The 25,883-nt window shown below is 55.6% G+C and overlaps 9 protein-coding genes and 1 non-coding gene across 10 annotated transcripts; 4 read left to right on the top strand and 6 right to left on the bottom strand.

The window, feature by feature from the left end:
- Nucleotides 1–65: 65 nt before the first annotated feature.
- B0T15DRAFT_t206 lies at nt 66–150 on the top strand. Its single transcript has one exon. It is a non-coding gene; the product is annotated as a tRNA-Gln (tRNA).
- A 633-nt stretch (nt 151–783) lies between these two features.
- B0T15DRAFT_543093 (uncharacterized protein) lies at nt 784–2,650 on the top strand. Its single transcript, XM_062869961.1, has 2 exons — nt 784–1,180; nt 1,300–2,650. The coding sequence occupies exons 1-2, from the start codon at nt 1,015–1,017 to the stop codon at nt 2,262–2,264; spliced, it is 1,131 nt and encodes a 376-aa protein (XP_062718277.1). The 5' UTR covers nt 784–1,014; the 3' UTR covers nt 2,265–2,650.
- A 1,501-nt stretch (nt 2,651–4,151) lies between these two features.
- B0T15DRAFT_307714 (kinase-like domain-containing protein) lies at nt 4,152–7,112 on the bottom strand. The gene is made up of 2 exons (XM_062863887.1): nt 6,539–7,112; nt 4,152–6,477 (listed from the first exon to the last, which is right to left on the bottom strand). The coding sequence occupies exons 1-2, from the start codon at nt 6,950–6,952 to the stop codon at nt 4,174–4,176; spliced, it is 2,718 nt and encodes a 905-aa protein (XP_062718276.1). The 5' UTR covers nt 6,953–7,112; the 3' UTR covers nt 4,152–4,173.
- Nucleotides 7,113–9,960: 2,848 nt separating this feature from the next.
- Nucleotides 9,961–14,396, top strand: B0T15DRAFT_307619 (uncharacterized protein). Its single transcript, XM_062863885.1, has 5 exons — nt 9,961–11,302; nt 11,360–11,823; nt 11,874–12,152; nt 12,224–12,540; nt 12,600–14,396. The coding sequence occupies exons 1-5, from the start codon at nt 10,158–10,160 to the stop codon at nt 14,091–14,093; spliced, it is 3,699 nt and encodes a 1,232-aa protein (XP_062718275.1). The 5' UTR covers nt 9,961–10,157; the 3' UTR covers nt 14,094–14,396.
- B0T15DRAFT_307613 (uncharacterized protein) lies at nt 14,241–15,805 on the bottom strand. The gene is made up of 3 exons (XM_062863884.1): nt 15,773–15,805; nt 14,944–15,504; nt 14,241–14,857 (listed from the first exon to the last, which is right to left on the bottom strand). Exons 2-3 carry the CDS (start codon nt 15,374–15,376, stop codon nt 14,388–14,390), a joined length of 903 nt encoding a protein of 300 aa, XP_062718274.1. The 5' UTR covers nt 15,377–15,504; nt 15,773–15,805; the 3' UTR covers nt 14,241–14,387.
- Nucleotides 15,806–15,827: 22 nt separating this feature from the next.
- B0T15DRAFT_543082 (Prephenate dehydratase-domain-containing protein) lies at nt 15,828–17,459 on the bottom strand. Its single transcript, XM_062869960.1, has 3 exons — nt 17,126–17,459; nt 17,014–17,074; nt 15,828–16,938 (listed from the first exon to the last, which is right to left on the bottom strand). Exons 1-3 carry the CDS (start codon nt 17,222–17,224, stop codon nt 15,968–15,970), a joined length of 1,131 nt encoding a protein of 376 aa, XP_062718273.1. The 5' UTR covers nt 17,225–17,459; the 3' UTR covers nt 15,828–15,967.
- A 735-nt stretch (nt 17,460–18,194) lies between these two features.
- On the bottom strand, nt 18,195–19,710 carry B0T15DRAFT_487609 (peptide chain release factor eRF1/aRF1; the record flags this gene model as incomplete). The annotated part of the gene is made up of 4 exons (XM_062866450.1): nt 18,195–19,331; nt 19,400–19,449; nt 19,529–19,613; nt 19,675–19,710. The coding sequence occupies 4 exons, from the start codon at nt 19,708–19,710 to the stop codon at nt 18,195–18,197; spliced, it is 1,308 nt and encodes a 435-aa protein (XP_062718272.1).
- Nucleotides 19,711–20,213: 503 nt separating this feature from the next.
- On the top strand, nt 20,214–21,287 carry B0T15DRAFT_543077 (uncharacterized protein). The gene is made up of 2 exons (XM_062869959.1): nt 20,214–20,855; nt 20,947–21,287. The coding sequence occupies exons 1-2, from the start codon at nt 20,508–20,510 to the stop codon at nt 21,130–21,132; spliced, it is 534 nt and encodes a 177-aa protein (XP_062718271.1). The 5' UTR covers nt 20,214–20,507; the 3' UTR covers nt 21,133–21,287.
- On the bottom strand, nt 21,288–23,848 carry B0T15DRAFT_543076 (uncharacterized protein). The gene is made up of 4 exons (XM_062869958.1): nt 23,453–23,848; nt 23,184–23,353; nt 22,986–23,115; nt 21,288–22,880 (listed from the first exon to the last, which is right to left on the bottom strand). Exons 1-4 carry the CDS (start codon nt 23,678–23,680, stop codon nt 21,471–21,473), a joined length of 1,938 nt encoding a protein of 645 aa, XP_062718270.1. The 5' UTR covers nt 23,681–23,848; the 3' UTR covers nt 21,288–21,470.
- A 4-nt stretch (nt 23,849–23,852) lies between these two features.
- B0T15DRAFT_543075 (uncharacterized protein) lies at nt 23,853–25,505 on the bottom strand. Its single transcript, XM_062869957.1, has one exon. It carries the CDS (start codon nt 24,753–24,755, stop codon nt 24,279–24,281), a length of 477 nt encoding a protein of 158 aa, XP_062718269.1. The 5' UTR covers nt 24,756–25,505; the 3' UTR covers nt 23,853–24,278.
- Between the last annotated feature and the right edge of the window lie 378 nt (nt 25,506–25,883).

Raw genomic sequence — 25,883 nt, 5'->3', positions numbered from 1 at the left:
CGGTTACTATTCCTTATAAGCAAGCGCTCAGTATCGCTGTACCAACAGTCGGTTGTACGACAAACGGTTGTATAGTGTAGCGGTTATCACTCCGGATTCTGATTCCTTCAGGACATTCCGGCAACCCCGGTTCGATTCCGGGTACGACCTTCTGTTTTTGCAACTTTGCACCACTGACTCAGTGGATACGCCATGTCTGCAGCACCTTCAGACTCTCGCGAGTCTAGACAGAACGGCCCCATGGTTTTCAGGTTGAGACATTGCAAAGCCAAGCGACCATAAGCTTTTGTCATGGCAAGCCGAGAGCATGGCAACCTCGCGTGACAGGTGCCATTTCCGTGGTGCGGATCGACGGGATTACGTCAGATGTAGCCCATCAACGTCATGTTCGCCCAATCCGCCTCTCGATGGCTTTTACCAGATATTGTCAATTTTGTTTGCTTCGAGACAGCAGGTGTACCGCCTCGTATTGAATGTACGGCTCTTCTATTAGAGGCCCGGGTGGTCTGATGAAATTGGACTGCTTCAGTTTTTCGAGAGCTCATAAACAGATCCGGACGGCCGCGTATCACGGCCAAATATGTGGTTAGCTTGATGATGCCTCTTCATCCAAGGTTATATTGCTTGCAGACAGTAATGTAAGTCCTATTATATATACACGAATTTCAGTAGCATACTACATAATATACCGGGCAGCTGGCAGCACATCAATGCGTGCCATGGCCGTATCCGTGGCTTTGCGTGTCGTACAATTAGAGTACAAAACGTTACTTCAGTTTTCTGGGGTTGTTACCGATCCTGATCGAGCCCCTCATCATACGTCACTCCTTCCCCCGTGGTTGATTGAGGCGAAGAAGCGTAGCATGAAGGAGCTTGTTGAATGCACATATATCAGCTTGCAGTTTCCCTACCTAGGTCCTTAAGGAGTCCCGTTATACCCTGCCGAAGCAACTACAGTACGATTGATTCATCACCAAACCAAGTAGATCTCCGGATTTGCATTTAACAAACATCATGGAAACCATCAGCAACCTTGCCCATTCCGCTGCGCAGACGGCATCCTCGGCTGCCCAAACGGCCACCAAGGCCGTTTGGGGCGAGAGCCAGTCTCACGAGGAACCCGTTTCCGGCAAGATGGGCAACGTGGCCGCAGGCGAGCCATATGATGCTGGAAACATTGGTGGTAGGCAACCGAAGCGACCCAACCTTTCCGAGCCTCTTGGACTAACAATTCAACAGAGAAACCCACTATGTATGTTCGTACTGAACCGGACGTGGTGCTAAACACATCATGAGCAGAATCCAACGACGCGGCCCTGAAGGCTGGGGAGCAGGAAGATACGGAGAGGAAGGGCACCGAAGCATCAGTTAGCGGCACGACGCCGGACAAACCAGCAAGCGGAATTCCGGGGGCTGGCCCAGCCGCAGCCGCAGCAGCGATGCCCGGCCCCGAGCTCGGCAAGAAGGCAGAGCCATCGCACGAACAGAAGCCAGCCACTATCCCGGGAACCCAAGAGAAGCTTGGCAAAGAGATGCCTCATGAGATGGAGAAGGAGCCCGAAGAGAAACCGCACAAAGAGGAAGCCCGCACGGCGGAGCAGCAGCCTTCCAGCCCCGCTGGCCCGGACAAGAATGCCCCCTCGGCCATCTCGATGCGCGATGATTCCACCAAGGCCCAAAACGACACTCGCCCTCCTGCTCCTTCTCCATCCGAAAAGTCCAACAAACAGGCAACCACCACCGCCGCCGCCGACGTCATTACCGGCCCCACCGTCAGCAAGCCCGTCCCAGTACGTGACGAGCAGAAGGCGAAGCCCCAAACCCAGGAGGACAACCCGGACATTGACACCTCTGGTCCCGGCCCTCGCCCGCTCGCAGACATAGCCCGCGAGCACGGCTGGGATGCCGGAGCGGCCAAGTCCGAATCGGCTCCGCAGACTGGGAGTGCGAGCTCAGACCTGGCTCAGCGAGCTGGACAGGAGGAGGAAGGCGTGGAGGGCCACAGAAGAAGGGACAGTGGCAAGAGTCTTGGCGGCGAGGCCGGCGGTGGAGTTGAGGGGACTAATAAATTGGCCATGAAGGGCAAAGGAGTCGGAGGTGAAGAATACGTGCACTCGAGTGGGCTAAAGGCGGATGGTGGAGACTTCGACGCTTCCCGACCTGGTGCGGGAAGAGAGGCTGACCGTAAGTTATTTCTGCTGGAGCATTTTCTTTTTTGTGCTCCGACGCGTACGTCTCAAGGCGGAGTGAGCGTGATGTGCTAATCGACGGTTTATTATAGGACTTCTTGACGAAAAGGGAGTGCACCACGGCAAAGAGGTTGGCCATGGCCAGGAGGGTGAACACATTGGTAAAGAGAAGCATAGTCTGAAGGACAAGATCAAGGCGAAGCTGCACAAGACACACATGGCGCCGTAATAGGATCTGGGTTGGAGGAAGCAAAGGGTCGAGTCTAGCAGTAGATTGGGCGATGCGGCTTGACCTGGGTGACGACGGATTAGGAAGGTCTTGGCGCTGCAGACCTGTGTAAGTGTAATCGCTGAATGGGCATAAAAAGGATTGTTTATGCCATTTCCCGATTCGGTTACTAGGTTGACTAAGAACATAGGTATGTACAAATTATCTCCATTCCTTCCGAGTTCACGAAGTAGTGATTGAAATTAGTTGTGTCATAGAAGTATGCTATCCCTTACTATGACCTGTTGAGTAGCAACGGCCCAATCACCGGGGGTGCAACTCCTTGAAGTCCAGGGACATGTACCAAGAGTAACCAACCGTTTGTCAACAAATATTGACTACAGGCACCCTCGCTACGATTTCCAGAATGTGGGAAGAATTCATTTCAACCACTTCCGGCCTAGGCGGGTTGTAACCTATAACCCCGTGCGGCGACGGATTCCCGCTTCCCCTCCCGCCTCCAAGAGTACATACAGTACATACACCGGACTTCATTAACATCCCGAGAATGTTACCCTGCAACTCCAAGTTCAGCAGCGTACATGCAGTGTAATGTCAAAGGATATATATATAGCAACATGCCACGTGCACCTTAATATGCTCCCCATTTAACGCAGAATCGGCATATCAGACCAGACCTCAGCGGCCCGTCTTGGCGGTGGTGAGCTTGGTAGATCCAGCTAATCGACTGATATGTATATCTTGCCGATTTTTCATCTAGTACATGTGGAAGCACACCAAGGACCAACGCTCCATACGACTCACTTGATGACAGCTTACCAATCATACATCTAGAAAAGAACACAAAACTGGAAGGAAAAGGAGATAAAGGGAGGTGGAGGGGGGGAATGAGTTGATTTGCGTCAGAGTTACGTGCCTCACAGCAAGCAGGGGCATTCAGATACACACAAGAGGATGTCTAAGAATGGACGCTGTGGGACAGGCAATCACATTTCTTCCAGCATTGTCCGAGAACGTTCAAGGAGTATCATGTCATCAGGAGATCCCGTGAACAGGTTGGCACACCACAGCAGTCGCGCCGCAATCCTTTCTGTCACTTACCTTACAGAGAGTACTCTAGCTGTGCAGGATGGTAGGAGGGATAACACTAAACACATAAAGTGAGACGGCGCAGGCAACAAGTCCGTAAGGTATAGAGTTACCTCAGGTGTTCACTAGTACTTCGTAATGGCCACTTGCAATCACAGAGAAAGGAGCGGCCAGGGCTACTTTTAGTAACCAAGATGCCGGTAACTCATCATTGCATTCGCAACCTCAGTTTGACAAGCAGATACCATGTATCCATGTGTGTACTGTACTACATCACAAACTTTTACTCCTATCCTTGCCAAACACCACCGCAAGGCCAAAGCTGTTTCTGGCCTTTCATCCAATGTCCTCAATAGGTATCCGACATCCGGGCCATACTAAACCATTTCGTGACATTCATCAGAAGATCTCCGCACGCTCGCGTCTACCCAGTAGAAAGAGAGTCTGCGCACATATACACCAAAAAGAAGTAGAAGGACAGAATGTACATCTCCAAGACCAAAGCGGAGAAAGAGTTTTGCTCCGCATGACCTGTAAAAAGCAGAGCAAAAAGCAAATGCAATTAACTAACCACTGGGTGTCGACGAAGCGAAGAGATGAAAAGAGAAAAAGAAGAGATTAGCGCAATATCTAGACAAGTTTTGTCCAAGCGAGACGCCCACTGAGCTAAGCGGGCGGCGTCAGGAAAGGACTCAACATCAAGTCGTCCGCGCTGGGCCGCTTATTATGGTCGATCTCGAACGTCTGCGCCAAGAACTGCTTGGCCTCGTCGCTCGCGTGCTCGGGAATCGTGGGCGTGGCCTTCGCGCCGCCGATCTTGAAGATGGCCTGCAGCTGCGTGCAGTCGGGGAAGGGGTGCTGGCCCGTCATCATCTCGACCACCAAACAGCCGAGCGACCAGATATCCGCTTTCCGTGTGTAGGAGGTCTGTTTGACTACCTCAGGCGCCATCCAGAAGACCGAACCTTGCAGGGAGGGGCGGTGCTTGTTGTTGTTTGCGCCGTTGAGGATGTTGGTGGCTTCTAGCTTCTTGGAGATGCCGAAATCCGAGATTTTGATTGTGCCCTTGTTGTCGACCAGAATATTGGCGCCCTTGATGTCGCGGTGGATGATGTCGCGGTTATGGAGGTACGAAAGGCCGTTGAGGATCTGACGGACAAAGCTGCGGACGAGCGGCTCTGGAAGCGCGCCGTACGAGTTCAACATGGTCTGCACCGAGCCACCGGGGACGTATTCGAGGAAAATGTTAAGGTACTCGGCCGAGGAGCCGCAGCCGAGGTACTGCACAATGTTGGGATGGCGGAGATCGCGCAGGAGGCTGATTTCGCGCTTCAGGGCCTCAATCATGCTCTTCTTCCGCGAATCGTTCTGGCCGTTCGCGCCAGGCGACGGCGTCTCGACTTGCTTAACGGCGAGAAGCTCGCCCGTGACGGCGTGAAGGGCAAGGTAGACGCTGCCGAAGGAACCCTGGCCGATCAGCGCGCCCTTCATCCATTTGCTGTCATCCCAAGACTCGCCAGCGAGGAAGCTCTGTAGCTCTTCGTCGGCATCCTCGCCGTCCTCGGTAAGAGCTTGGTTGACATCCTGTATTGAAGAGCCGCCAGAGCCGGTCGTGCTCCCGTCAAAGTAACTGTGCCGCACAACGTTGCCGTCCGGATCAGTGATGCTCAGCGCAGCCGTATCCGAACCACTGTCGGCGAAGGACACGTATGATTTCCGGTTGGGCTCGATCGACGATGACTCCTCCTGCAACGTATCAAGCACCGAAGAGGCGACCGAGTCTCGGTATTGGGCGAACCGCGGTTCGCGTGGGCGAACCTTGGCGATTTGGTTGGAAGCGGTCAGCCAGCTGTCGGCAATGGTTGGGATCGGCGGCACATCTTGGATGCTCGAAGCGAAGCTCAATGTGCTCGCCACGCTAAGGCGATGATTGACCCTGCTGAGACGCTGGGACCGTCTCATGGACATGCGTGCTGTCCTATCGATGGCCTCCCGAGAGTGATCCGGGAAGTAGCTGGTGAGATCGGAGGCAATCAACTCGCTTGGCGGCCTGAGCCCGCCGAACTGACGCAGCAAGCCTTTGCGGCGGGGGACTGCACGGGCCGTCTCGATTACCGCTGGCCGCTCTAGGTCTCTGGCGGTATTGTATCTTTCGCGGTCCTGATAGGAGGCAGGTGAAAGAGGAGGCTGTATTGTCTCCCAGTTTTCGCCGAGAAGCTTCTGTGCCTTCAGCTGGCTGCGTTTGTCCATGTTCTCCATGACGCGCTGCTGATTTTGTAGCGCTTCCTCCATAGCAATGGCCGCAGCTCTCTCGAGCTCTGCTTGTCCTGGTTCTCCGGTGGGCACGCGCCTGAGGATCAAGCGGTTCCGTTCCGATCGCGTGTGGTCCTTGATGACTCTCCACAGCTCGGTATCACCCAGGCGACGGCACTGGTTCGGGTCCGGATCGACGCCGTTCAGAACCCAGAAGCAGTAGTTTCTCTCCTGGTCTTCCCTCAAAGAGAACTTCCGGAGTGTAACACGCATGACCTCTTCGATTGTGTTGCAATCAGCGATCTTGACCACTTTGGTCAGGCCGCCTGTAGAAATTACGCGGATAACGTCTTGCCCCGGCGGCAAGGCGGCCATCAGCGAGCCATCCATACTGGACTGATTTCTTGTGTGCAACCGTCCCGAATGCGACTGCTCGGGCGGAGAGATGGGAAATCTCGCCGAGGCAGGCGTGGGCTGACCGGCATACGACGGCTGTTGCGCATACCGCTGACGGCTGGTTTTGTAGTCGGCGCTCGGGAGCGGCGAAGTAGGTCTTGACGAAGGCTTCGAGTTATCGGCGATGTGAGCAGCATTCGAGATATCGTACTGGCGAGAATACCGCTTGTTTGACGGTGCCTGCGCTACCGTGCGGGCAGCGGGGGGCCGAGGCGAGGAAGACGACGGAACATACTGCGCGTCAAGGCCAGCAAACGAATCCTGGACGCAACAGTCAGCGCTCAGCCACATGTATGGTTAGCATCCAGCGTCGGTGACCAACCCTATGCCGCCTCCTCTGGCTAGCGTATGTCTTTGTCCGCAGCTTCTTGATACCTAAGAATAGGCGCACCCGGTCTCCAACCTTCTCGACGCCCATCTCTTTCAGGACTTCCTTGTCTATCTCCAGCAGGTTCTCGCCATTGATGTGGTTCTTGCGGAACACCTTCTCGTACTCGCCGCACTTGACGCTCCGCAGATACTCGCACACCCTGTCCTCGTCCCAGTTCTTCACTGAATCGGGCCCATCGACGTCGTCAAACTCGGATTCGGTCGGGCTGGCGTAATTCTGCGTCGTCATTGGGGCTGCCGCGGCTCGCCTCGCAGGTTGGTACGCAGATTGCGGTGCGGTGGCCACGATGCCAGAGGGCTGGGAGCCCAGCGAGGCCGGGAACGTTTTCGATGCAAGCATCGCCATGGCGGAGAACCAAGCTGGCGGTTGCTGAGGCAGTCTTGCAGATTGTATTTTTCCGGGTTCGGTTGACCTCCGCCTGGCAATCAGACAAGAAGTGAGATTGGCCGAGTCGGTTCTAGACAGGCACGGCGAATTGAAGTATGACGCGAGTTTCCTTTTACGGGCTGCGTGGGCTGCTGAAGCGGCCGCGGAGGACCTTACTGTCCGTTAGACAAAGAAAACACAGACCGCCAACGGAGCTGCGTTTGACGCGGTGTGCTGTGCAACACGGCGAAACACCAGCGAGCTTGAAGAGTGAGAAACTGAAAGTTCTCGGGAACAGCTCAGCGGCGTGGTCGGTCGCTGACATGCTCTCTCATGAGGGATTCCCTGAGGATGAGTGGGGCTCGCAGCCAGGGGTTCACTGCAGAGAGAAAGGCATGGGCTAATTCAGGCTGATGATGGGCGCTGGCTCGGGAACGTCCAGCGGCGGGAGCGAATGTGTGGTGTCCGCGCCTCCAAACTTTCCTCCGAAAGGTCAAGGTGAGGGGCACCTAAGGTTAACTACACAGTAATGCCGACGTCGGATTGGACAGGCCATCAAAGCAGCTTCCGCATCGCTTGGCCTGACCCCTGAAATGAAACCAAGCACGGGCCAACCAAAGCGCTTGTCGGTAACGAGAGTCTAGAATAACTACGGCATGTGTCAGGATCCAGGAAGCCTCATCACGTATGTATTGTACACTAGCCGTCTCGGAATATATCACAAGGACCAAGATGGCACCGGCGGGTTGGCTTTGTCTTCTAGCGAGGCCACCTCTAACCTGTGTCATGTTACGGAAGCTCTTTGTTAGCCCATCAGCCGTCTAGCACCAACGCTGCAAAAACGGAAAAGCTTCGCAGCGCCTTTTAGTTATTTGAGAACAAGGCAAGAGGAAAGTTCCGCACAACCGTCATTTCAGTGCCTCTGTTGTATTGCTCTTGAAGGCCGTCCCTCTAGCTCGAGGTGAATGTATAGTACTATAATAGCCATGAATTGTTTGACGACTGCAGGTATGCTATTCGTGGGACGAATAATCTCGGAGGATGGAAGCAACAAGGCGGCAATCGTTCACAAGCGGGATGGACGAGAGTTCAGGTTGAGCAAAGCGGACCAAAAACATGGCGATGAAACGGGAGTTGTTTCATCAACCACCGACAAGGCAGCCCCGGTTTGCTCTGTTATGTATTAACGTTAGTGGCTCCTCGGCATTCCTAGGCAAGTTGCTAACAAGCCTACCACAAAGGCAGCGCATGGACCAGCGGCGAATGAAGTCATCATCGTCGCGTCCAAGGAGCGGTCTGCAAGTCGAGCACGAAGTTCAAGTTTTGTCATCGGGTTCATGGCCTGGTGTTGACCGGCTCAGCGGCGCCTGGAAAGCAAGAGCTTCTGGAAGAGCTTCTGGCACGGCAGCCGATATGGACAGTCGGCACCCACGGTCCGATGATGTGCCGCTGACCTTTTTTTGTCGGCCCACCCTGCACCCTACACAGTTCTTAGAACACCACAATTACATCAGCCACGACGCAATATAAATAAACACTTCATGATGCTCCCTTTCCTTTTACAATATTACATTCTTGCTTAGCTTCCATTAGTATAGCTAATGTTCAAATTGCATGTGCTTTTACCTAGCTGTGGTGACTTGTGTGGTGGTGGATTGATTTTCCTGTATCAATTGTTCTGCTCAGGGGGAGACAGTGTACACAGTAGTAGGGAGTCGGCGAGATGGTAGGCCGGCGAGAGGTACCTACCGGGTACAAGGTATTCATGGGTCCCGGTCAGAAGACGCGCGGCTATCCATCACAAACATGGTAAGTTAGGTAACCCCTCGAACGAAAATCCTTGCACATAGGGAGCTACATTTGCGAGGAGCCGTTCTTCACGCGGGAGGCAGAGAGGCACACCGTCCCTTGTGAAGTGGGGCTGCTCATGGAAGTCAACTAACCTACGTAACTAACTACACAAGATAATAAGGCGTGATCGTTATCTAAACATGAAACAAAGTGTTGGACAACGGGCCGTCACCGCAAACTCAACCGAGGGACGTGAAGTATGTTATGTACTGTACTCCGTAGTATCGGTGTAGTATTGTACAATACATTACATTAACCTCCAGGTATTGAGCCACACCGCATGGCAACTAAGCCACATGAAGCTTGCGCCACAGTCAGGGACAGGAAGTCTGGTCTGGGCACCTGACTGCAACGGTAATAATAAGGCCCATCTGAAATTAATTCTTGGCGATAGAAGCTTCCATCAAAAAGTCTACCAATATCGACGCAGGTGTGGCGGGTTACTGATTGCACAACAAACGCATAGGGTCATTTATTACTTCAAAGGCAAAGCTCTTGCCCTCCGATGTACATGGAAAGCGTCGAGCCGGGTTGGAAAACCTTGTTGCACATCGTATGAGTTCACGGACGCAATGCAGCAGACGGCAGACAGCAGACGGGGTTTTTAGCAGCTTTTGATCGACAACTGCTCTTTCGGATCTTGCACCCACCTCAGACTGGCTTCCCTGTCAATGACCGCACCGGCCGATTGGTACGTTCTCGTGCAGCGGGGTTCCGGTCGGCACGGATCTGAGCATCAATGCTGTTGGCCAGCAAAACTCCCTGGACAGTTGTGTGATAACATCATCCTGCATCGACCGACAGTCTCCGCAGCGATGCTTCCAGCCCTGGATCGAATTGCGCCCCGCTGCCGAAGGTATTTCCGGGGTGGAATACGAAGGCAAGTGGTAGCTACCACAATTGTGTAGCTTGTCTTCTCCAGTTCTCCTTCGCTTCATTAATCGGTTACTGAATCAATCTTCTTCCCATCCGCCGTTCATATTCCTAAGCTACCGTACCTCCAGTGTGCACCGTGTCCTGGACTGTGGCCCCATCCAAACTCGATCGCGGATTGTGATCCGAGCTTCCAACTTAAGGTACTCACGTTTTGCTGCTGTCCCCTGAGCAGCAAGTGGCAGTTCGTTTCGACCGTAGTTTCTGCACTTGCATCTTTCTTCTCTTCATCAGATCCGGCCCCTTCTTGAAAACGACAAGATAGCGAACCTGAAGCTCGTTTCACCACTCCATCGGTCGCTTCCTGCACCTCTTGTGCCTTGTTGCATCTTACACGCCGTCTCCGGACCGCCGACGCACTGCATCGAAGACGACCACGCATGGTATCAGGCCCACCGTGATGGCTGCTCCGGGCCTGAAGGTCATGAAGAGACCCGGCCCCACGGCAGCCACGAGCGTGCCCGAGTTCGACCGGTCCGATTCCACTGGTTCCGGAACAACGGTACCAAGCTCCCTGGCCAACCCCGAGAGCGACCACAAGACCTTCTCGCTCAGCTCCATTAAAAGGCGGCCATGGCGCTCATTCAGCAACACGGAGCGGGATCTGGCCCCCGAACGAGCCAGCAGCTTTCCCAACCATAGCCGAAGGCTATCAAAACAGAGACCGCCGTCCTCTTCGTCTCTCCTCGGCCCTCACAGTCGCCGTGGCTCGACCATCTCCGCCGACGGTAGTCGATTCTCTCTCTCCACCACCGACAGTCTAAGCTTAGTCCACGCGACCTCGACTTCGACTGTCAACTGGGAAACGCAGCATATCGAGGGTTTCGGCCCGCTCGAGTCAGACACACATTTGCTGAAGACCAAGACGCCGTATCTGGTGGTCACAAGAGAGTACCTTGTCAAGGCGAAGAACCGCGCTGATGCTCTCGCGCTCTTTCCGGGATTGGCGACGGAAGGTGGAGGAAAGCATGGCACCAGGAGCTCGGCCCCCGAGCCGCTGCTCGTCGTACCAGTGGCCTCAATCGTGTCTGTCTTCATAGAAGAAAACGTACGCACATCATTCGGGTTCGAAGTGTGGTGGAGGAACCCACTCGCCAGCCACTTGTTCTGCCGCGCGGATTTCTTCTTCCACAGTCCCGCCGAACGCAACGAGCTGATGGCCCACATCATCCGAGCCATGCGGGCTGATCACCAGGACGAGAACGACTCTGCGCTCCATTCACGGAACGTCAAGGCACTATTAGACAGGGTGCATGAGTTTGAGGAGCCCAAGTCCCAGCACCGCAAGCCCGACATCTTTCCGGTTGTTCCACGGGGCCAGACCCGGAGGGAATACATGCCCAAACTCGAGGATGCTACGAAAAAGTCTCAGGAAGGCCCTGCGTTCTACCTCGTTATTGGGACCTATTTCTGCCATCTGGTTGAGATTCAGAAGCCGAAGACCGGAGACCCCATCTGCCGACATAAGACGTACGGCCTGGTCACTTTGGAGTGCTTTGAAGGGAATTGGGAACTCCATGAAGAGCGCTTCAACATCACATTCCGGTAAGATGTTGTGATTCCGAGAGCTGGAGGGCCCACGTTGGAGCTAATAGAAGCCAGTGACCCTTTCAAAGCCCCTGTTACGCTCGAGCTATCAAGCCGTTACTATCGACAGATCACTCGCGCGTTTGGGACCGCAGATCGCTTCCTCAAGCCTGCCTGGCCGCAGCTGTGGCAAAGCAGGGAGGTCTTTCTCGTCTCGGGACTGAAAGAGCCACAGTATCTTGTGCCCAAGGAAGACTTTGGGTGCTTCAAGCGGACGCTCGATGCGTATCTGGCGGCATATCGATGCGAGTCTGTCGGGTGGGAGATCAACTGGAAGACGCGCTTTGCTCCCGAGTTTCGGCTGCTTCCTGCAAGGCGTGGCTCGTATTCGCCCCTGCAGGTGCTGGCGGTCTTGCGTGCGCTGCGATACAACGACTACTTCAACTCACTGTCATTCAGGGATGTCGACTTGTCAGTGCTTTACGGGCTCGAGGACAACACGCTTAGGAGAGTGAACATCGCTTACCTGAGCCGTACCTGTAAGAGCTCCGTTGCCTCGGGAGCGTTGCTCATCTGCTGACTTCCTCAGGTGTTGCTCTTGGCCCTGAAGAGATCGAGGTGCTGAGAACTAGTCCCGTACTGCATCAGGAATTCCACGCCTTGGCTTTCTGCTCCGAGACGCTCCGTCAGATCGACCTTAGGAACTGCAGCAGATCTCTTCCCTCCCGCTTGGCGCAACATGAAAACAAGGACCACAGCCTCCAGTTCCTTGCGCCGATTCTGAACCTACTCAAATCGGGAATTACGAAATGCAACCGCCTCATCATCAGCGGGAACATCCTGCCTCCGTCCGACGTTGACGGCCTTGGTAAGATTAAGCATTGGCTACCCCCCACCCCTGAAAGTGTCTCGATGGTTGCTGAGACTCGTGCTTTGCAGCGGAGACGATCAAGATAGGAGCCATCCAAGCCCTCGATGTGTCGTATTGCGGCCTCGACGATGCAGGTCTCCGGGACATGATCCTGTCGCCTCTCTCTGAGCCCACAGGACTGCTCCAATCGCTCTCCGTATCCGGAAATCCTGGCCGCCTTCCCGCCCACGTCTTACCCGGACTGCTCCTGTACCTTACCGAGATTAGGGAACTGAACCTGAGTGGTACCATCCAGGCTGAGAGCTCCATGGATGGGTCGCTGCTCCCATTTACGGCGCTTGAATGCATGAAGCGGCTGGAGGAGCTCAACATCTCCGGGTATAAGGTTAGCATTACTTACTGCCAAGTCGGCCCCCCTAGATTGATCTGCTGACCAGCTTCCAGCTCGACGATGCGACATTCCAGGACCTGGAGCAGTTCCTCCACTATCGAAATTCTAGGGAAGACACGGGACAACCCTTGAGATTTCACAAGCTAGTTCTCAACCACTGCGGGATCACAGGCTCACAGGCAGCAAGACTTTTTCGTGCCGTCGGTGAGAACTGCGGGGTGCATCTCAGCCTTAGCGGCAACCCTATCGAGGACGGGATTGAAGACCTTGTGGCAGCCATTCGGGAGCAGAAAGGCCCCGCCGGCCTTGAGATCGAGATGATAGAATTTAGAGACGAAAGCAACTACCTATCTCTGATCAGAGCACTGACAGAGACAAAACACCTCTCTCTCCTGAGCCTTGCAGGCACTGCCCCATCGCCCTCATCGCACGGGCGATGCAGCGAAGAGCTGGTCACTACGCTCCACGACTTCTTTGCACGCAACACGTCCATTAGGAGTTTGGACCTGTCCGGATTTAGCGGCAAGCTCGACGATGGACAGCTAGCCAAGGGCTTCGGCCGCTCGCTCAGCGGGATGGCTCTGAACAAAACAATGACGCACCTCCGGATCCGAAACCAGAACCTGCACGACGATGCGGGCATTCTCGGCCGCGTTCTCGCGGAGAACAACACGCTCCTCGCGGTCGACTGCCGCGACAACAACCTCAACCTGACCTCGCTGCGCTTCCTGGTCGACTCAGTCCAGTCCAACAGCTCCCTCATCCACTTCCCCTTCCCCGATGCCGAGCGTCGCGCCATCTGGCGAAACGTCCTCCGCGGCTTGCAGCGCACGCCCTCGTCGGTAGCCCTCTCGGCACAGGGGACCGTCTCCGCTGGGAACCCCAACCCGGTCGCGATCCGGGACTTGCTGAAGGAAGAGGAGTCGCTGCTGCGGGAGGTGCTCGACAAGCAGTTTGCCGCTCTCGAGGCGCGTCTGCAAGCGAACCGTGCCGCGTCGGAGGCGAAATTGTCATCCTCCGCTTCACCGCGGCAGGAGGAGGCGCCGTTGTCGCCCCATCGCCACACCCACCGGCGCACCAACAGCTCGGGGATGTGCCTGCTCTCGGACGAGGACGGTTGGAACGCTCTGGACTTGGCCCCGCCCCCCACCGGCCCGGCTAGGCCGCCATCGAGCGGAAACTCTGGCGCCCGCGCGAATACCACTACCACGGCGGGTTCCCTCCATCTCCCGACGATCTCCATCGAGTCCATATCCCTGGAGGAGTTCGAGGCCGCGCTTGACCACGCCCTACCATCCCCGACACAGCACGACAGGGACGCCGGCTACAACGGTGATGCTGTTCTCCGAGGGGTGGAGAGCCCGACCGAGACGCTGGACCCAGTGTCGGAGGTCGAGACGCCAGCGGAGGACCCGGGCCAAGATCGACCGCAGATCCGGGTTGTGGACGAGTCGACGGGGCCGGCCCATGAGGCGAGGCTCGAAGGGGATGATGATCTGTTCCGGAAGATGATGGATGACTTCCGTGCGGCCGGGTTTGACGTTTAGCGTGTCCGTGTTTTGAAACATTCTGGGCTGCGCCGACTTTGGCCCATGCGATTTCGCATGTCTCTGTAAATACTGTATAATAGTGGTAAGGTATGGATGGGCTGGGGAAAGCGGACGGTGTTTTGCGCTTGTAGGATACATGCATATCTAGATACCCAAAGATCAAAAACTGGAAAGTAGTAATCAGTAATTTTACATCATTGCCTTTTGTGAACGGTCAGTTGGTTGGGACATCATGACATCTGTCTGGGAAAGCTCATTATAGACCACCCTTCTCACGCCCTGCCTGACTGGCTATTGGACGACATCCGTTGTAACGGCATGCCCCTTCACAGCGAGCCCGCCGTCAGGGCCCTCAACCCACACATCCCACTGGAGACCGTCACCTTCTGCCTTGGTCCTCCGCAGGCACACCCTCATCTCCTCGTTCACGTAGAGCGGGGCAAGGTTGCGGTAGTTCAAAGACTTGATATAAGGCGTCTTCCATGGCTGCTCCTCCTCCCCTGGAGCGCTGCTCTTGCGGGCCGCAGTAGGACGGGGCTTCTGCGCTTGGGACTGCAACCGCGCCAAACAACCGCGCAGCGCCGAGAGCATGAGCACCATGCTCAGCGGGCCGTGGACGAGGAGGCCCTTGTAGCCTTCCTGGCTGCGGCAATAGTCCGGGTCGAGGTGGATGGCGTGGGCGTTGTACGTGAGCGCGCTGAAGTGGAAGAGGAGGGTTGCGTCGGGCTTGAGGGGGAAGACAAATTCGGGTATGGCAGAGGCTGATTGGTGTCGGTCAGCCAGAAACCACCGAAAGTATCCATAACCAAGATAGAGAAAATAAAGAAAAAAACAGCAGTAACCTCACCTTTGACCGCCCTCTTCGCCACCACCGCCTTATCCTCCTGGCCTTCGCGCCGCCTCTTCAGAAACACCAACCGTCTGACCTCCTCAATCACAGCCCCATCCCCGTCCCCGTCCACAATCTTCCTCGCAATCTCCTCATCCGACATGCGCTCCCTCCCACAACCATTCGCCTCGTCCCTCTCCCCAACCCCATACCGCCTCCGCACCTCCACAAACACCTTGTCGTCCTGCCTCAGCACGGGCCGTGCCCCCACGCTCTCCACGCACACCGCCCGCCTCCCGTCGACTCGCATCGCCCTCGCCCAGCCGGGACGGAAGACCACCTCCCCGCCGGCCCACATGCGCCGCTGGAACGGCCCGCCGGGCCAGTGCGCCGGGTCGGTGCCGTCGGGCATCAGTCGTGAGGGGGACAGCTGCAGGGGGAAATAGACCATGTGATGGCCCTGCGGGAGGACGAGGTCTTCTTCTTCTTCTTCTCCTTCTGCCGGCGACGACGACGCCAGGGCCGATGGTAGGCGTCTCTTGAGGGCATGGTCGGGCGGGAAGAGGGAGGGGATGTGGTCTGCCAGGGAGAGGGTGAGCAAGTGGGACGGGGTTGGGGAGAGGATGTCCGGGATGATGGTTGGCGGTTGGGAGGCGAATTTGGACTGGGCGGAGAGGAGGTAGGTGTCCGGGTTGAATTCGGGAGTTGGCGATGGTGAGGAGGAGGAGAAATTGAGGGTGCTTTCTTTGGGGACGAGGAGTTGGGGTTGTTTGAGACAGTGACGGGTGTGATGTGGTGGGTTGCGAAGGCGAAAGAGCGGGGAGAGCACTAGAGAACGCATTATTACATGGGATATGTATAAGCCAAGTTTGGTCTGAACGGGTGGTGTTGTTTGGATGAGGTCGGGTTATGAATGAGAATCGTTGGTGAGATATGCAGTACGGATACTAGTTACCGGGGTTAGGGTTCTGCCTGTTCCTTTCCCATCTGGTATCTAAACTCTTGCTGCTGTGTGGCCCCTCATGACTCAAGCAGTTGATGCTCACGCCCTTTCCCTCTGCCTCCCGCTCTGCCAACTGCCTAACCACCTCCACCGTTCGGCAACCCTCTCCAGATCCCCCAACACACCACTGACCCTTCCCTCGGGATCATCATACCTGCTACCCTCAAACTCCACAAAGAAAAGATACTGAAACGGCGCATCCAGGCTGGGCACGCTGCTAATGCTGGTCAAGTTCAGCGCCCTCGCCCTAAAACAATCCAACACATCCGCTAGCGCTCCTGCCCGCCGATGCGGCACCGTAAACGACACCAGGCTCTTGTACTTGCCCCCCTCATACGCCCGATGCACCCCGTTCCCACCCGGATTGCCCCCTCCCTGCTCAACTTCTTCTTCTTCTTCTCCTCCCTCCCGCCTGCGGAGGACGAAGAAGCGTGTCGTGTTATCCTCGCGATCCTCCACGCACCGCGCAAGCACGTCCAGCCCGGCCGCTTTCCCGGCCCACTCGCTCGCAATGGCCGCGCTGGCCCCGGCCGGGTCGGCCGCGGCGAGCTCGGCGGCGCGCGAGGTGGAGCTGACGTCAATGGATTCCGCGTGGCCCAGATAGCGGTGCCGGAACGCGCTCGTCTGGCCGAAGGCTTGTGGGTGCGAGTAGACGCGGCGGATGTGGGACAAGGGGGACAGCGGGACGCCCCTTTTGGCTTCTTTTCCCTCTTCTTCCCTTCCTGGTACTGGAGCTGATGCTGATGCTGATGCTGATGATGGTGGTCCCGATGCCGATGCCGCTGCCGATGGGGATGATGATGATGATGATGGTGGTGGTGGTGATAATAAGCGGCCAAGAAGGAAATGATGCACGTCGAGGTAGACCTCGTCACAGACGACAACATCTGCGTACTCCCCTGCGCGGTCGGCCAAGCTGTCCAGCGTGAAGGTGACCGTGCCATGGGTGGAGTTTTCGAAGGGCACGACGCCGTAGGCAGTCCGGCTGGACTGGACGCAATCAAAGACTTCTGCACCCGGGAGTCAACACACGCTGCTCATACTGGGCGAAGCTGGGGCTGGGGATGAACGAAGTCATTATGAACCTTTTATTGTCCCCGTTGGCTCAAGCTGCCAACTGTCCTCGGCGAAGGCATTTTTTGTGGCCTACATGGGGTGGTGAGCCTTTGCAAGCTGCAACAATGAGGCCTTTCATACCTGATGCGAGTAGGAATTGAGGGGGCCGAGGAAGGCGACGGCCCTGTTGGAGTTGTGGTCCTCCGGCCTTGGGCCGTGCAACATGCCCGGTGTTGCCATAACGGGTGAGTGGAAATGATGGCCACCCTAGCTTTCCGGGGCTACATGAGCATATCAGCGCAGAGGCGGCCAAAACGAGGACAAGTTTGCTAGGAGCCGGTCAAATCAACTTGCGCCGAGGATAGTTCGGGCATTGACACGAGGTAACGGTGTAGTAGTTGGTTCGATGACCGGAGCTTGAAAGTCGCCCCTGAGCGGGCCGATCAGTTTAATACTCACAGACCCCGCCTTGCACTATCGGACTCTTGAAAATTGCGCGCGAGGCCCCGCAGGATGTGAAAAAGCAGCCGAATTCGGCTCCGGCCTTCCACTGTCTCTACTACCGTTTCGGTGCGGTACACATGTAAACCTCTACCTCAGGGGGTGATGGACACCAGCCTGAGGTTCTAACCGCATTCACCGGGCTACTAAATCGTCCTATACTAGTAGTCACCGCAACGGGAGGATTTTCTCAAACGAGCGTCGATTTGCCACTAGCTACCTCTCTCCACGATATACCGGATTGACAGTAAAGATCGAACAGACACTGCGTGGCTTGGAGCGACTGTCCGCGTACCAGGAGCTGCCGCTACCCCGACCAGCGCATGTCCCCAAGCATGTCCAAATCAATCTTGCGACTGATGCCCTGCAATGACCTTGTCCGACTTCCCGGTCTTACGGGCAAACATCCTGCGGAAACGATATCAGCAAAGGCCTGAGGGGGTGCTGGTTATGGAAAATCCCGACGCACCTCCTAATCCGCCGCCTCAACTCAAGAAGCCGTCATCACAGAGCGGAGCGGGCTGGGGCGCGACACCTGGTGGCTGTGACTTGGGGCTTCCTTGAAACCCTTCAACAGCCGCCGCTGGGCGAGCGGGAGTTTCCCCGGGCTCCGCGGCGCGGCGCCGGCCTGGTCGGCATGCAGTTTCGTCGGCTCGGACGTGATGGCTTCGGTTCCGTGTCCCTCGTGCTCAACGAGGGAATCAAACTGTCAATCGTCATAGTAGTCATCATCGTCGTCCACTTCGGCTAACTGCTCAAAGTTGACCTTGTACCGGAGGATGCCTCCGATGCCGCCGAAGCCCTTGACGAACTGGTTGCCTTCGGTCGACCGGTCGGAGACGAACTCGAGAGTTGTGCCGAAATCCTTGTAGTGTTCTGCGATCCACTCTAGGAAGGACTCCTGCGAGACCACCTCCATCTCCTGTCCCGTCTCCTTGTCCATAAACTTGTCCCGGCTGGCCTGCTCCTGCTGCTTGGTGGTGTGCAGAATGATCTCGCTGCCGCTGCTATCCTTCAGCACCCAGCGGGTGACCTCAAGGTTCTCAAAGACAATGAGCGTCTCAACAGCGCCCAGTTCCAGCGCCTTGAGCGTGTCTTCAATACCGTAACAGACCCGGCCCGTGTCCTGGCTGATCTCTTCGAAGTACTTGCCGATCAGCTTCTTCTCCTGGATGAACTTGACATTGCCCAGTGTTTCGGACGACAGCTCGATGGCCTGGTTGAAGCCGTTCTCACCGCCATACGACACATCCACCACCTTGATGACCTTGGCCTGCAGACGCTGGTCGAACATGTCCGACGCGTTGAGGTCGTTCTTGAAGTCGGCAGAACCGGCCAGGACAATGCCAGCAACGTTGACCTTATCATTGGTGATGAAGTTCTGCACCGCCAACTCGGCCACCTTGCGGACGTAATTGTGCCGCTTCTCCTCTCTCAAACGCGCGAAACGCAGAGCGGACTGACCACCACGGCCGTGCTTCTTGGGAAGATCGACGGAGAACTTCTGGACGACGTCGCGGGTGTTGCCGCTGAGGGTGCCGAACAGCGCGCCGTTACCGTCCATGACGATGAAGCCGAACTTCTGGTCCGACTCGAGCAGCTCGGCAAGGGCCTCGGTGTGGAATTTGTTGTCGCAGAGGTAGAGGGAGGTGTTGATGGGTTTGAAAGGCTCGAAATCGATGTTGACCTTCCGCTCTTTGCCTTCCGAAGTCAGGATTTCACCGCAGTATACGACGAGGCCGTTAGGCGGGACCTTGTTGTACAGCTTGAGACGCTGCTGTGTCGATGTGATGGCCGACAGGACGGACTGGCGGTTAACACGCGACTTAATGTTCGACGCGGTACCCTTTGACCCGGGTTAGATCGCGTCTAGAATGGCCCCAGTACTGTGGCAGGCAGTATGGAGAAACATACGTATTCTTCAGCCAACATCTTGGCTGCACGAGAGACCTGGTCCTTCGGCGCTGACAAGGGGGGTTTGTCAGCGGCGTTCGACATTTAAGGTGGGTGCGGCACCCCGTGCCGAATGGCGGAGTGACTTACGGATGATCAGGGAAATCATGCTGGTGCCATTTCCACGAGCAGCCTCAAGGCGCTTGATCAGCTTCTTCACCTTCCAGATCTCAATCTGTCGGGCGGATTGTCAGCGACAACTGTGGTGCCAGCCTTGAATTTCGCGCGCGACCTACGTTCTTCTCCGCCTCGCTGGCGTTAGGGTCGCTCATGTTGAAGGATGGTGCGAAAACAAAAACTTGGAAGGTAGATCTCGCCTAACCCCTCCTCACGAAGAGAAAAGCAGACGTTCGTTTTTCTAATGTAGCAGGCTCTCGTCTTTGAAACCTGAATTCTGGATGTGGTGGGGTTTAATGTGAGAGGGGTTTCGCCGTTGATGAAGCTTTTTATGGGCTGGGGGCTGAGTGGCGCTCAGTGGCTCATAGACCCCGCTGGGCAGCCTAAATCGATCTGTCATTGGTCTTTACGGTTCCGGACCCTGGCGAACAGCTTGTTGGCCAGGTTTGGCGTCAGTTCCTGTGAAGGATGTGGGGCCTGCTTCATTCTTCGAGGTTGAGATGGGATTGCATCAGCCTGTTCACTTCAAGTGTTTATTAGTGTATACATATATATAGGTCCGAGGATGAACGAGCAAAAAGCTTGCGCAGCCTTGAGGATTGTAAGGTACTAGTACTAGTAGTTAAAACTCCACCAAGTGTTTAAACTATATCAAACTCTTAAACTGGGGTTGTACTGTGAGTATGTATTGTATTGTACAATACATACTAGGAACGGTACCTACCTTACGTATCCGTACCACAGTTCTCTTAGCTGCGTTCATCTCATCTGGTGGGGTTCTTAGCTTGACCAGATGATGCGTTGATGTTACAAAGACCTCGTCGTGCTCAACAGCATCTCGACCTCGACCCACTGTACCCTCGAGACCGACAATACTCAGCTCTGTACTAAGCCACGCAACGTGGTAGATTCAAGTTGCCACTAGTCGTTCAGAAACCAGACAGAAGGCGCAATGGCCAGCTCCTTGCCTCTCCAAGTAGCCGAGACGGTCCAAACCGCACATCTCCAGCGCGACCCATCGCCCCAACACGATCTGAACCCGTCAACAGCAACCTCTAAGAAGGAGCCCGTCCGCCTCGAGCCGGTCTTCCCCGACGATGGCGGCATTGATGATGTGACCGAGGGCACAGAAGGGGAGGAAGAGGAGGAAGACGAGTTCTACAGATCGCGCATCACGCCGCGTCCGCGGCGGCACAACCTCCCGCCGATGCCCGACCTGCGCTTTGAGCAGAGCTACTTGTGGAGCATACGGAATGCGGATACGTGGTGGAAGGTTGGGTGGATTACGGTGAGGGATCAAGTAAGGGTTCTTTTGCTTACTCGGCCTGTCCCTAGTCCAATGGGATAGAGGCTGGGGAGAAGAAAGCTGGGCTAATACTAGTGCGCAACAGGTCATGATGCCGCTTGTGCAGGGCATCCTCTACAACTTGGCTATCTGTGGATGGCAGTACTGGAACCGAAATGCACAGATCCATGGGTCATCAATCGGGGCGAGAGTGAGAAGGTGGTGGTATGGAGTTAACAACTGGCCCATACCACCCGAACGGAAGGTCGGTGTAAGGAGAAGGGCGTGGTAGAGGGGCATATGGTAATACCAACCCAGAACTCAACATAGCCCGTCATTCTGCAGCCCTTAGCATTCTAAGTAAAACCTGGGTTTCTCAGGTAGCTAGAATGTTGCGGATAAAACAAATCTATTACGGACCAAGAGTCTGCTGGCATATCAGATACAAACCCGTTTTGCCGCCCACTCCCGTAGCCCAAGAGCCTTCCGTCTTTGGATGAGACAGACCGCCCAAATGCCTTCATGCCGCTAGACTTCTTTCTCTCGTGCTCTGCCGCATGCGCTAACATAGTGCCGAACGCCTTTCTCATACCAGACTCGTTAAGAAACAATACATCCCCAAAATTCCCGTCACTTAGCGGGGTCTATGTCGGCAAAAAGAGGAGCAGACCTGGGAACCTCGGGGCTGCCCCTAAAAGCCATGGAGGTTGTCTGCTGGCTCGAGGGCGTCGGAGGTGACTTGACCACCGCCGCGGCATTCGTCATAGGCTGATCTGCATCATCCCCCGACTTCCCCGCTGGTTCAGCCGCTTGAACGACATCGGCTCTGGCCACCTTGTCGGCGGGCTCCGCCAGTGTCATACGCTTCGTGGCGACGGCAATGACTTCGGCGGCGGGAGGTTCGGGCTCCGTAACGAGGGGTTCCGCAGGGCTGGCGTCGCTAGCCTCGGATTCATCGCTAACGACCACATTTCGGTGCGCCGCCCTAGGGCGCTTGTGTTTCTCGGTTACCACCGGTGGACCGGGGATTTGCCGCACCTTGTTGTTTTCGTCAAAGGCGACTCTGATCGGGAACTTGAAGATGAAGCTAGACTTGTGCGTGCCGCTGTCTAGACCCTCCTCGTCCATCAAGTCTTCCTCCTCAAACTCCTCTTCGTCTTCTTCCTCGTCGTCCGGGACGTGCTCGTCCTCCTCATCGTCCCCAAAATCGGGTTCACTGCCCTCCTCCTCTTCGGACTCGTAAGATTCATACTCCTCGCTCTTCCGCTTCCTAGCTGTCCAGCCATTCATGCCGTGGTTAACAGCGGCGGATCTCTGAGGACGCCCCGAGCGGGTAGTGGACTTCATATCCGGATGCTCGCCATCTCCCTGTACGCTGTTGTTGGCACTTGGCGCCCCGTCGCTCGCGTTCTCCGCGTTCAGCCGATTCGGCGCCCGAACCTGCCGGCCGCTGGCAGTTGTAACTGGGCCTCTGGGCTCCGCAGGTGTGTGCTGCCTGGTGTTGCGGGTCGAACGGCGTGTTGTGGAGTCTGAGAAGAAGTCTCCCTCGTCGTCTGAGTATGTGTATTTCATGCGCTTGCCTCTTGTGCGACCCTCGTAGAGCGAGAAGCCAGGCTCTGGTCGTCTGAACTGTTCCTTGCGCATCTGCCGGTATTCCCTGCGCCGCCTCTTCTCCTCTGTCGCCTCAAATAGCGGGATGCTGTTCATAATCCTCTTCGCGAAGGTCTTCGCCTTTGGACCGCCGTCCCGGTTTTCAAGCTTCTCGGCGAGCGCCTTGAGTTCGTCAATGCTGCCAGCAACGCTCCACCATGTTCTCTGCAAGCCAGCCGGATTGCTTTCTCTATATACGCGGAACGAAGTGTCGTCATTTCCCTGGACCAGGAAGTATCGCCGCTTGTCGCCATCGCTACCCCAGGGCTGAACGCTAAGAGGGATGTTGAGATCGTCGTCGTGTCGGCTTTTGTATTGCTGGCTGATAATCGTCCTGACCGCGTCTGACGATGAAAGAGTCCATTGTACGAGGGTGCGCAATAGTGTGAGCTTAGTGACACCATGTTAGCAAACCGACCCGAACCTAACAGATGCTGCCAAAGAGCCAACGTGCCACACAGTGCTTTGTGAGAGAGGCCAGGAGATGGTACATACCCGTTGCACCGGCGTCATTGAGGAAAATGTTGCCTGCCCTGCGAGTGGGTTCTTACTCTCCCAGTCCTTCGCCCATTCCTTTTGGTGCACCTGTATGGCTTCTTGGAGAGCGCGGTCGTAATGGCCAGGTCTATGTCAAGTAGAGTCAGTATATCTGTCACCGGTCCTTCCTCTTCGCCTTTCAACAGAGGCACGCACTTGACATCTTGTTTGCGGTTCAAGAGCAAGCTCAGAAGCGCGCAGAGAAAGTGCTCGACGCGCTCGCCTGGAATCGGCTCGACAACATCGCGCTCCAGCTCTTGGGGTCCGAAATTCGCCAAACTCTTCGGAAATGCTTCAGTGAACCGCGCGCGGAACATGACAATAAACTGCGGCCCTAAACGTTAGCCTCGAGTTTGGCGGGTTGAGGGTGCGATTTCTCGCGTTGCCACGCGGTGGAAACGCGAATGAACAGCGTAGACACGTACGGCAATGTCTGGGTTATCTGCTAGGACGTATTCATGTGGCGGAGAGGGCTCCCGCTTGGGTCTCGGCGGCGTCTTTTCCCTGGGCTCTAAGGCTGGGTTCTTGTCGACCTTGTGGAAGAATTTCAGGATGCCATGCTGCTCCTCTAATTGGATATCGAATTCATCTTCTGAAGGCGGCTCCGACAGAGACGAAATCGAAGATAACTCAGAAGAATCGTCCTCGGCCATTTTAACGTTGGTTTGCCAGCCTTGGTCGGTGGATGTTGTTAAGATGAAGGCCTGGCACGGGAAGTGGAGGAAGGGTGAAGAACTAAAGTTGATGGAGAGATCGGCTGCAAGAAATTACGTACTGGGCGACAACGGCCCGGGCCCTCCCAGCTTACCTTTCACTTCGGCCGGGAAACGTGATAGGCGGAATCCATACAATATAAATCAGGTTAGGCATCTGTTATAATCCTACTTCCTGTCGACAAGGCTGCCCGTGCTGCCAGTGCCCAGCAGAAAGCAAGCCATCAAGGCCATTCTTCCTGCGCCTCGCCCAGCTCCGTGCCAACCTCCATTCCGCCATTTCCTACAAGTCGCCGCCCACTTTCTCTCCTGGCCAAAACCTCAACAACCGGCTCTCCCAGCGTCATTCCTCAAGCACGCATGTGCCCAGTCTCTGCCAAGTGAAAGCGCTGGCAGGACAGATTGTCATCCGACACCGGTCGCCGGCCCAGAGCTCCTGCTGTAAATTAGTCGAGCCGGTGCCAGAATCGCCGGGGGTTGACAACGGAGGTCGACATTGTAGTGGGACAGCAGGGTTGCGGTGCCGGCAGATTCGCCCTCACAAAACCGGTCCACGCCGTGAAGCCCATACATAAACCGGGTTGTTCTCCGCATCCAGCTCCAAAACCGTGGTGTTGTGCCTCACCAAAACCTTAGACAGCTGTATTTGCCGACTACTCTGTTGGCATCGACTCGAGCGCCCCTTCTTTGGTTTTTTTGACTTGCAAGCGCGGGTCGTTCCCAGCCTAGATTCTGCGGCAGCTGAGCAGAACCAGCGCGGAGGAGCCACCCACGCATCATCTCCACAGCCGCGTTGGACAACCCTCCGTTGCTCCCTCAGCCACACCGTACGCAGTGAGATGAAGTGACGCTCGTCTAGACTTGCGCAGACAGGCGCAACCGCGGCGACCAGATATCGGCTGCTCTTGGGAACGGACAGCGCAGAGCAAGGAAAAAACACATGACAGCAACCGGCACTGGCCACTCGAAAAGCGCATTGCACTTGCAACGCAGCCCTGTAATATTGCAGAAACATCCGCTCAGTGGTTGGGTGTTTCGAGATTCAGTGATGAATGGACAGGGCCCGTATTCTCAATCGCTTGAGCAGCGTTAGGAGTGCGCCCTATATCCCTCGATTGCGACCGGCCCCGCGCAGCAGAGCCACGCGTCTATCTTCGATTAATCGTAGGGACACCACGAAGTCGCCAAGTAAAGTCTCAAGCAAACACGAAGGCGATTCATCAAACACGTAACCATTTAGAACCTATACTTTTGTTAGCAAGAAGCCAAGTACAATAGATGTCAGCACGGGATTTGCATATCGGTTGTATAGCTTATTGAATTGGCTGTTGATGCTCAATGTCCTGAATGCTGGAGAACGTCCATTCGCGACGTCGTGAGGCGGAGAGGATGAGGTTCAAGCAAGGCACATGTTCGGGCCGCGGCAGCTGATCGCCCATCCACGTCCGAAGGTAGGGACGGTACCTAGCGACGGTACCTAGTAGTAAGGTACCAGTGTAGAGTCAGCCAACAATTGTCACCTGCACCGTCGACGACGTAGATGGTAGCTCGGCCAAGTCAACTGGAATGCTGAGATTGCGGCGGATAGTCGCATTTTTAGTGGACTTTCAAATATTGACAATCTTTCAAACACGATCACAAAAGGTCATTTTAAAAGCGTTGCTCTCGGAGTGACAACATGGAAAGCCAGTGCTGACTCCGACCTTCAAAGCGACCCACCCTGGGCCAAAGCTCCGTACAGAAAAGGCAGACCCCGTTGGTTTATGCGACGGATCGAGCAAAACAGCAGAGAAGGAAGGAGAACGAATGAAGGTAACAGAATAAGGAGGTGGAAGGGAAAGAGAATAGAAGAGATTAAAATGAAAAGCGGAATGACATCTTTTCGTTCCTTGAGCCTTACCGTACGTACATACGTGCGTCTGGCTTCATGATTCATGGACGGCTTTCTTTGGCCAGAAGGAGGATCCCATCTTGGTGTTGACACTTGAAACCGATGACGGCAGAGCTTAGGTGGACCCACTTCAAAGCGCCACACCGCCTCCCCGAGTTAGGGCACTCGCTGGGGCAAGCCACACCAGTCCGCTGTGGCGGCTGCATCCACACAGAAATTTGGGAAAATTATCGCTTCTTTGATTTGGAGCTT

The sequence above is a fragment of the Chaetomium strumarium genome (genome assembly GCF_033439665.1).
Source record: "Chaetomium strumarium strain CBS 333.67 chromosome Unknown B0T15scaffold_7, whole genome shotgun sequence".
NCBI lineage: Eukaryota > Fungi > Ascomycota > Sordariomycetes > Sordariales > Chaetomiaceae > Chaetomium > Chaetomium strumarium.
The sequence above is the reverse complement of the archived record's forward strand: the minus strand, read 5'-3'. Positions and strand labels throughout refer to the sequence as shown.

Excerpts from the sequence above, each read along its gene's own strand:
- B0T15DRAFT_543076 (XM_062869958.1), bottom strand. The coding sequence starts at position 23,680 with ATGGCCGAGGACGATTCTTCTGAGTTATCTTCGATTTCGTCTCTGTCG. Across the intron at positions 23,354-23,452 it reads CAGATAACCCAGACATTGCC|TTTATTGTCATGTTCCGCGC; the intron begins GTACGTGTCTAC and ends TTAGGGCCGCAG. Across the intron at positions 22,881-22,985 it reads CAATGACGCCGGTGCAACGG|CTCACACTATTGCGCACCCT; the intron begins GTATGTACCATC and ends GGTGTCACTAAG.
- B0T15DRAFT_543075 (XM_062869957.1), bottom strand. The coding sequence starts at position 24,755 with ATGTTTCTGCAATATTACAGGGCTGCGTTGCAAGTGCAATGCGCTTTT.
- B0T15DRAFT_543093 (XM_062869961.1), top strand. The coding sequence starts at position 1,015 with ATGGAAACCATCAGCAACCTTGCCCATTCCGCTGCGCAGACGGCATCC. Across the intron at positions 1,181-1,299 it reads ATATGATGCTGGAAACATTG|AATCCAACGACGCGGCCCTG; the intron begins GTGGTAGGCAAC and ends CATCATGAGCAG.
- B0T15DRAFT_543077 (XM_062869959.1), top strand. The coding sequence starts at position 20,508 with ATGGCCAGCTCCTTGCCTCTCCAAGTAGCCGAGACGGTCCAAACCGCA. Across the intron at positions 20,856-20,946 it reads GGATTACGGTGAGGGATCAA|GTCATGATGCCGCTTGTGCA; the intron begins GTAAGGGTTCTT and ends AGTGCGCAACAG.
- B0T15DRAFT_307619 (XM_062863885.1), top strand. The coding sequence starts at position 10,158 with ATGGCTGCTCCGGGCCTGAAGGTCATGAAGAGACCCGGCCCCACGGCA. Across the intron at positions 11,824-11,873 it reads CGCTTACCTGAGCCGTACCT|GTGTTGCTCTTGGCCCTGAA; the intron begins GTAAGAGCTCCG and ends TGACTTCCTCAG. Across the intron at positions 12,153-12,223 it reads GTCCGACGTTGACGGCCTTG|CGGAGACGATCAAGATAGGA; the intron begins GTAAGATTAAGC and ends CGTGCTTTGCAG.
- B0T15DRAFT_307613 (XM_062863884.1), bottom strand. The coding sequence starts at position 15,376 with ATGGTCTATTTCCCCCTGCAGCTGTCCCCCTCACGACTGATGCCCGAC. Across the intron at positions 14,858-14,943 it reads GGCGAAGAGGGCGGTCAAAG|CCTCTGCCATACCCGAATTT; the intron begins GTGAGGTTACTG and ends GACACCAATCAG.
- B0T15DRAFT_543082 (XM_062869960.1), bottom strand. The coding sequence starts at position 17,224 with ATGGCAACACCGGGCATGTTGCACGGCCCAAGGCCGGAGGACCACAAC. Across the intron at positions 17,075-17,125 it reads TCAATTCCTACTCGCATCAG|GCCACAAAAAATGCCTTCGC; the intron begins GTATGAAAGGCC and ends CACCCCATGTAG. Across the intron at positions 16,939-17,013 it reads GCCAACGGGGACAATAAAAG|AAGTCTTTGATTGCGTCCAG; the intron begins GTTCATAATGAC and ends TCCCGGGTGCAG.
- B0T15DRAFT_307714 (XM_062863887.1), bottom strand. The coding sequence starts at position 6,952 with ATGGCGATGCTTGCATCGAAAACGTTCCCGGCCTCGCTGGGCTCCCAG. Across the intron at positions 6,478-6,538 it reads GCCAGAGGAGGCGGCATAGG|GATTCGTTTGCTGGCCTTGA; the intron begins GTTGGTCACCGA and ends TGTTGCGTCCAG.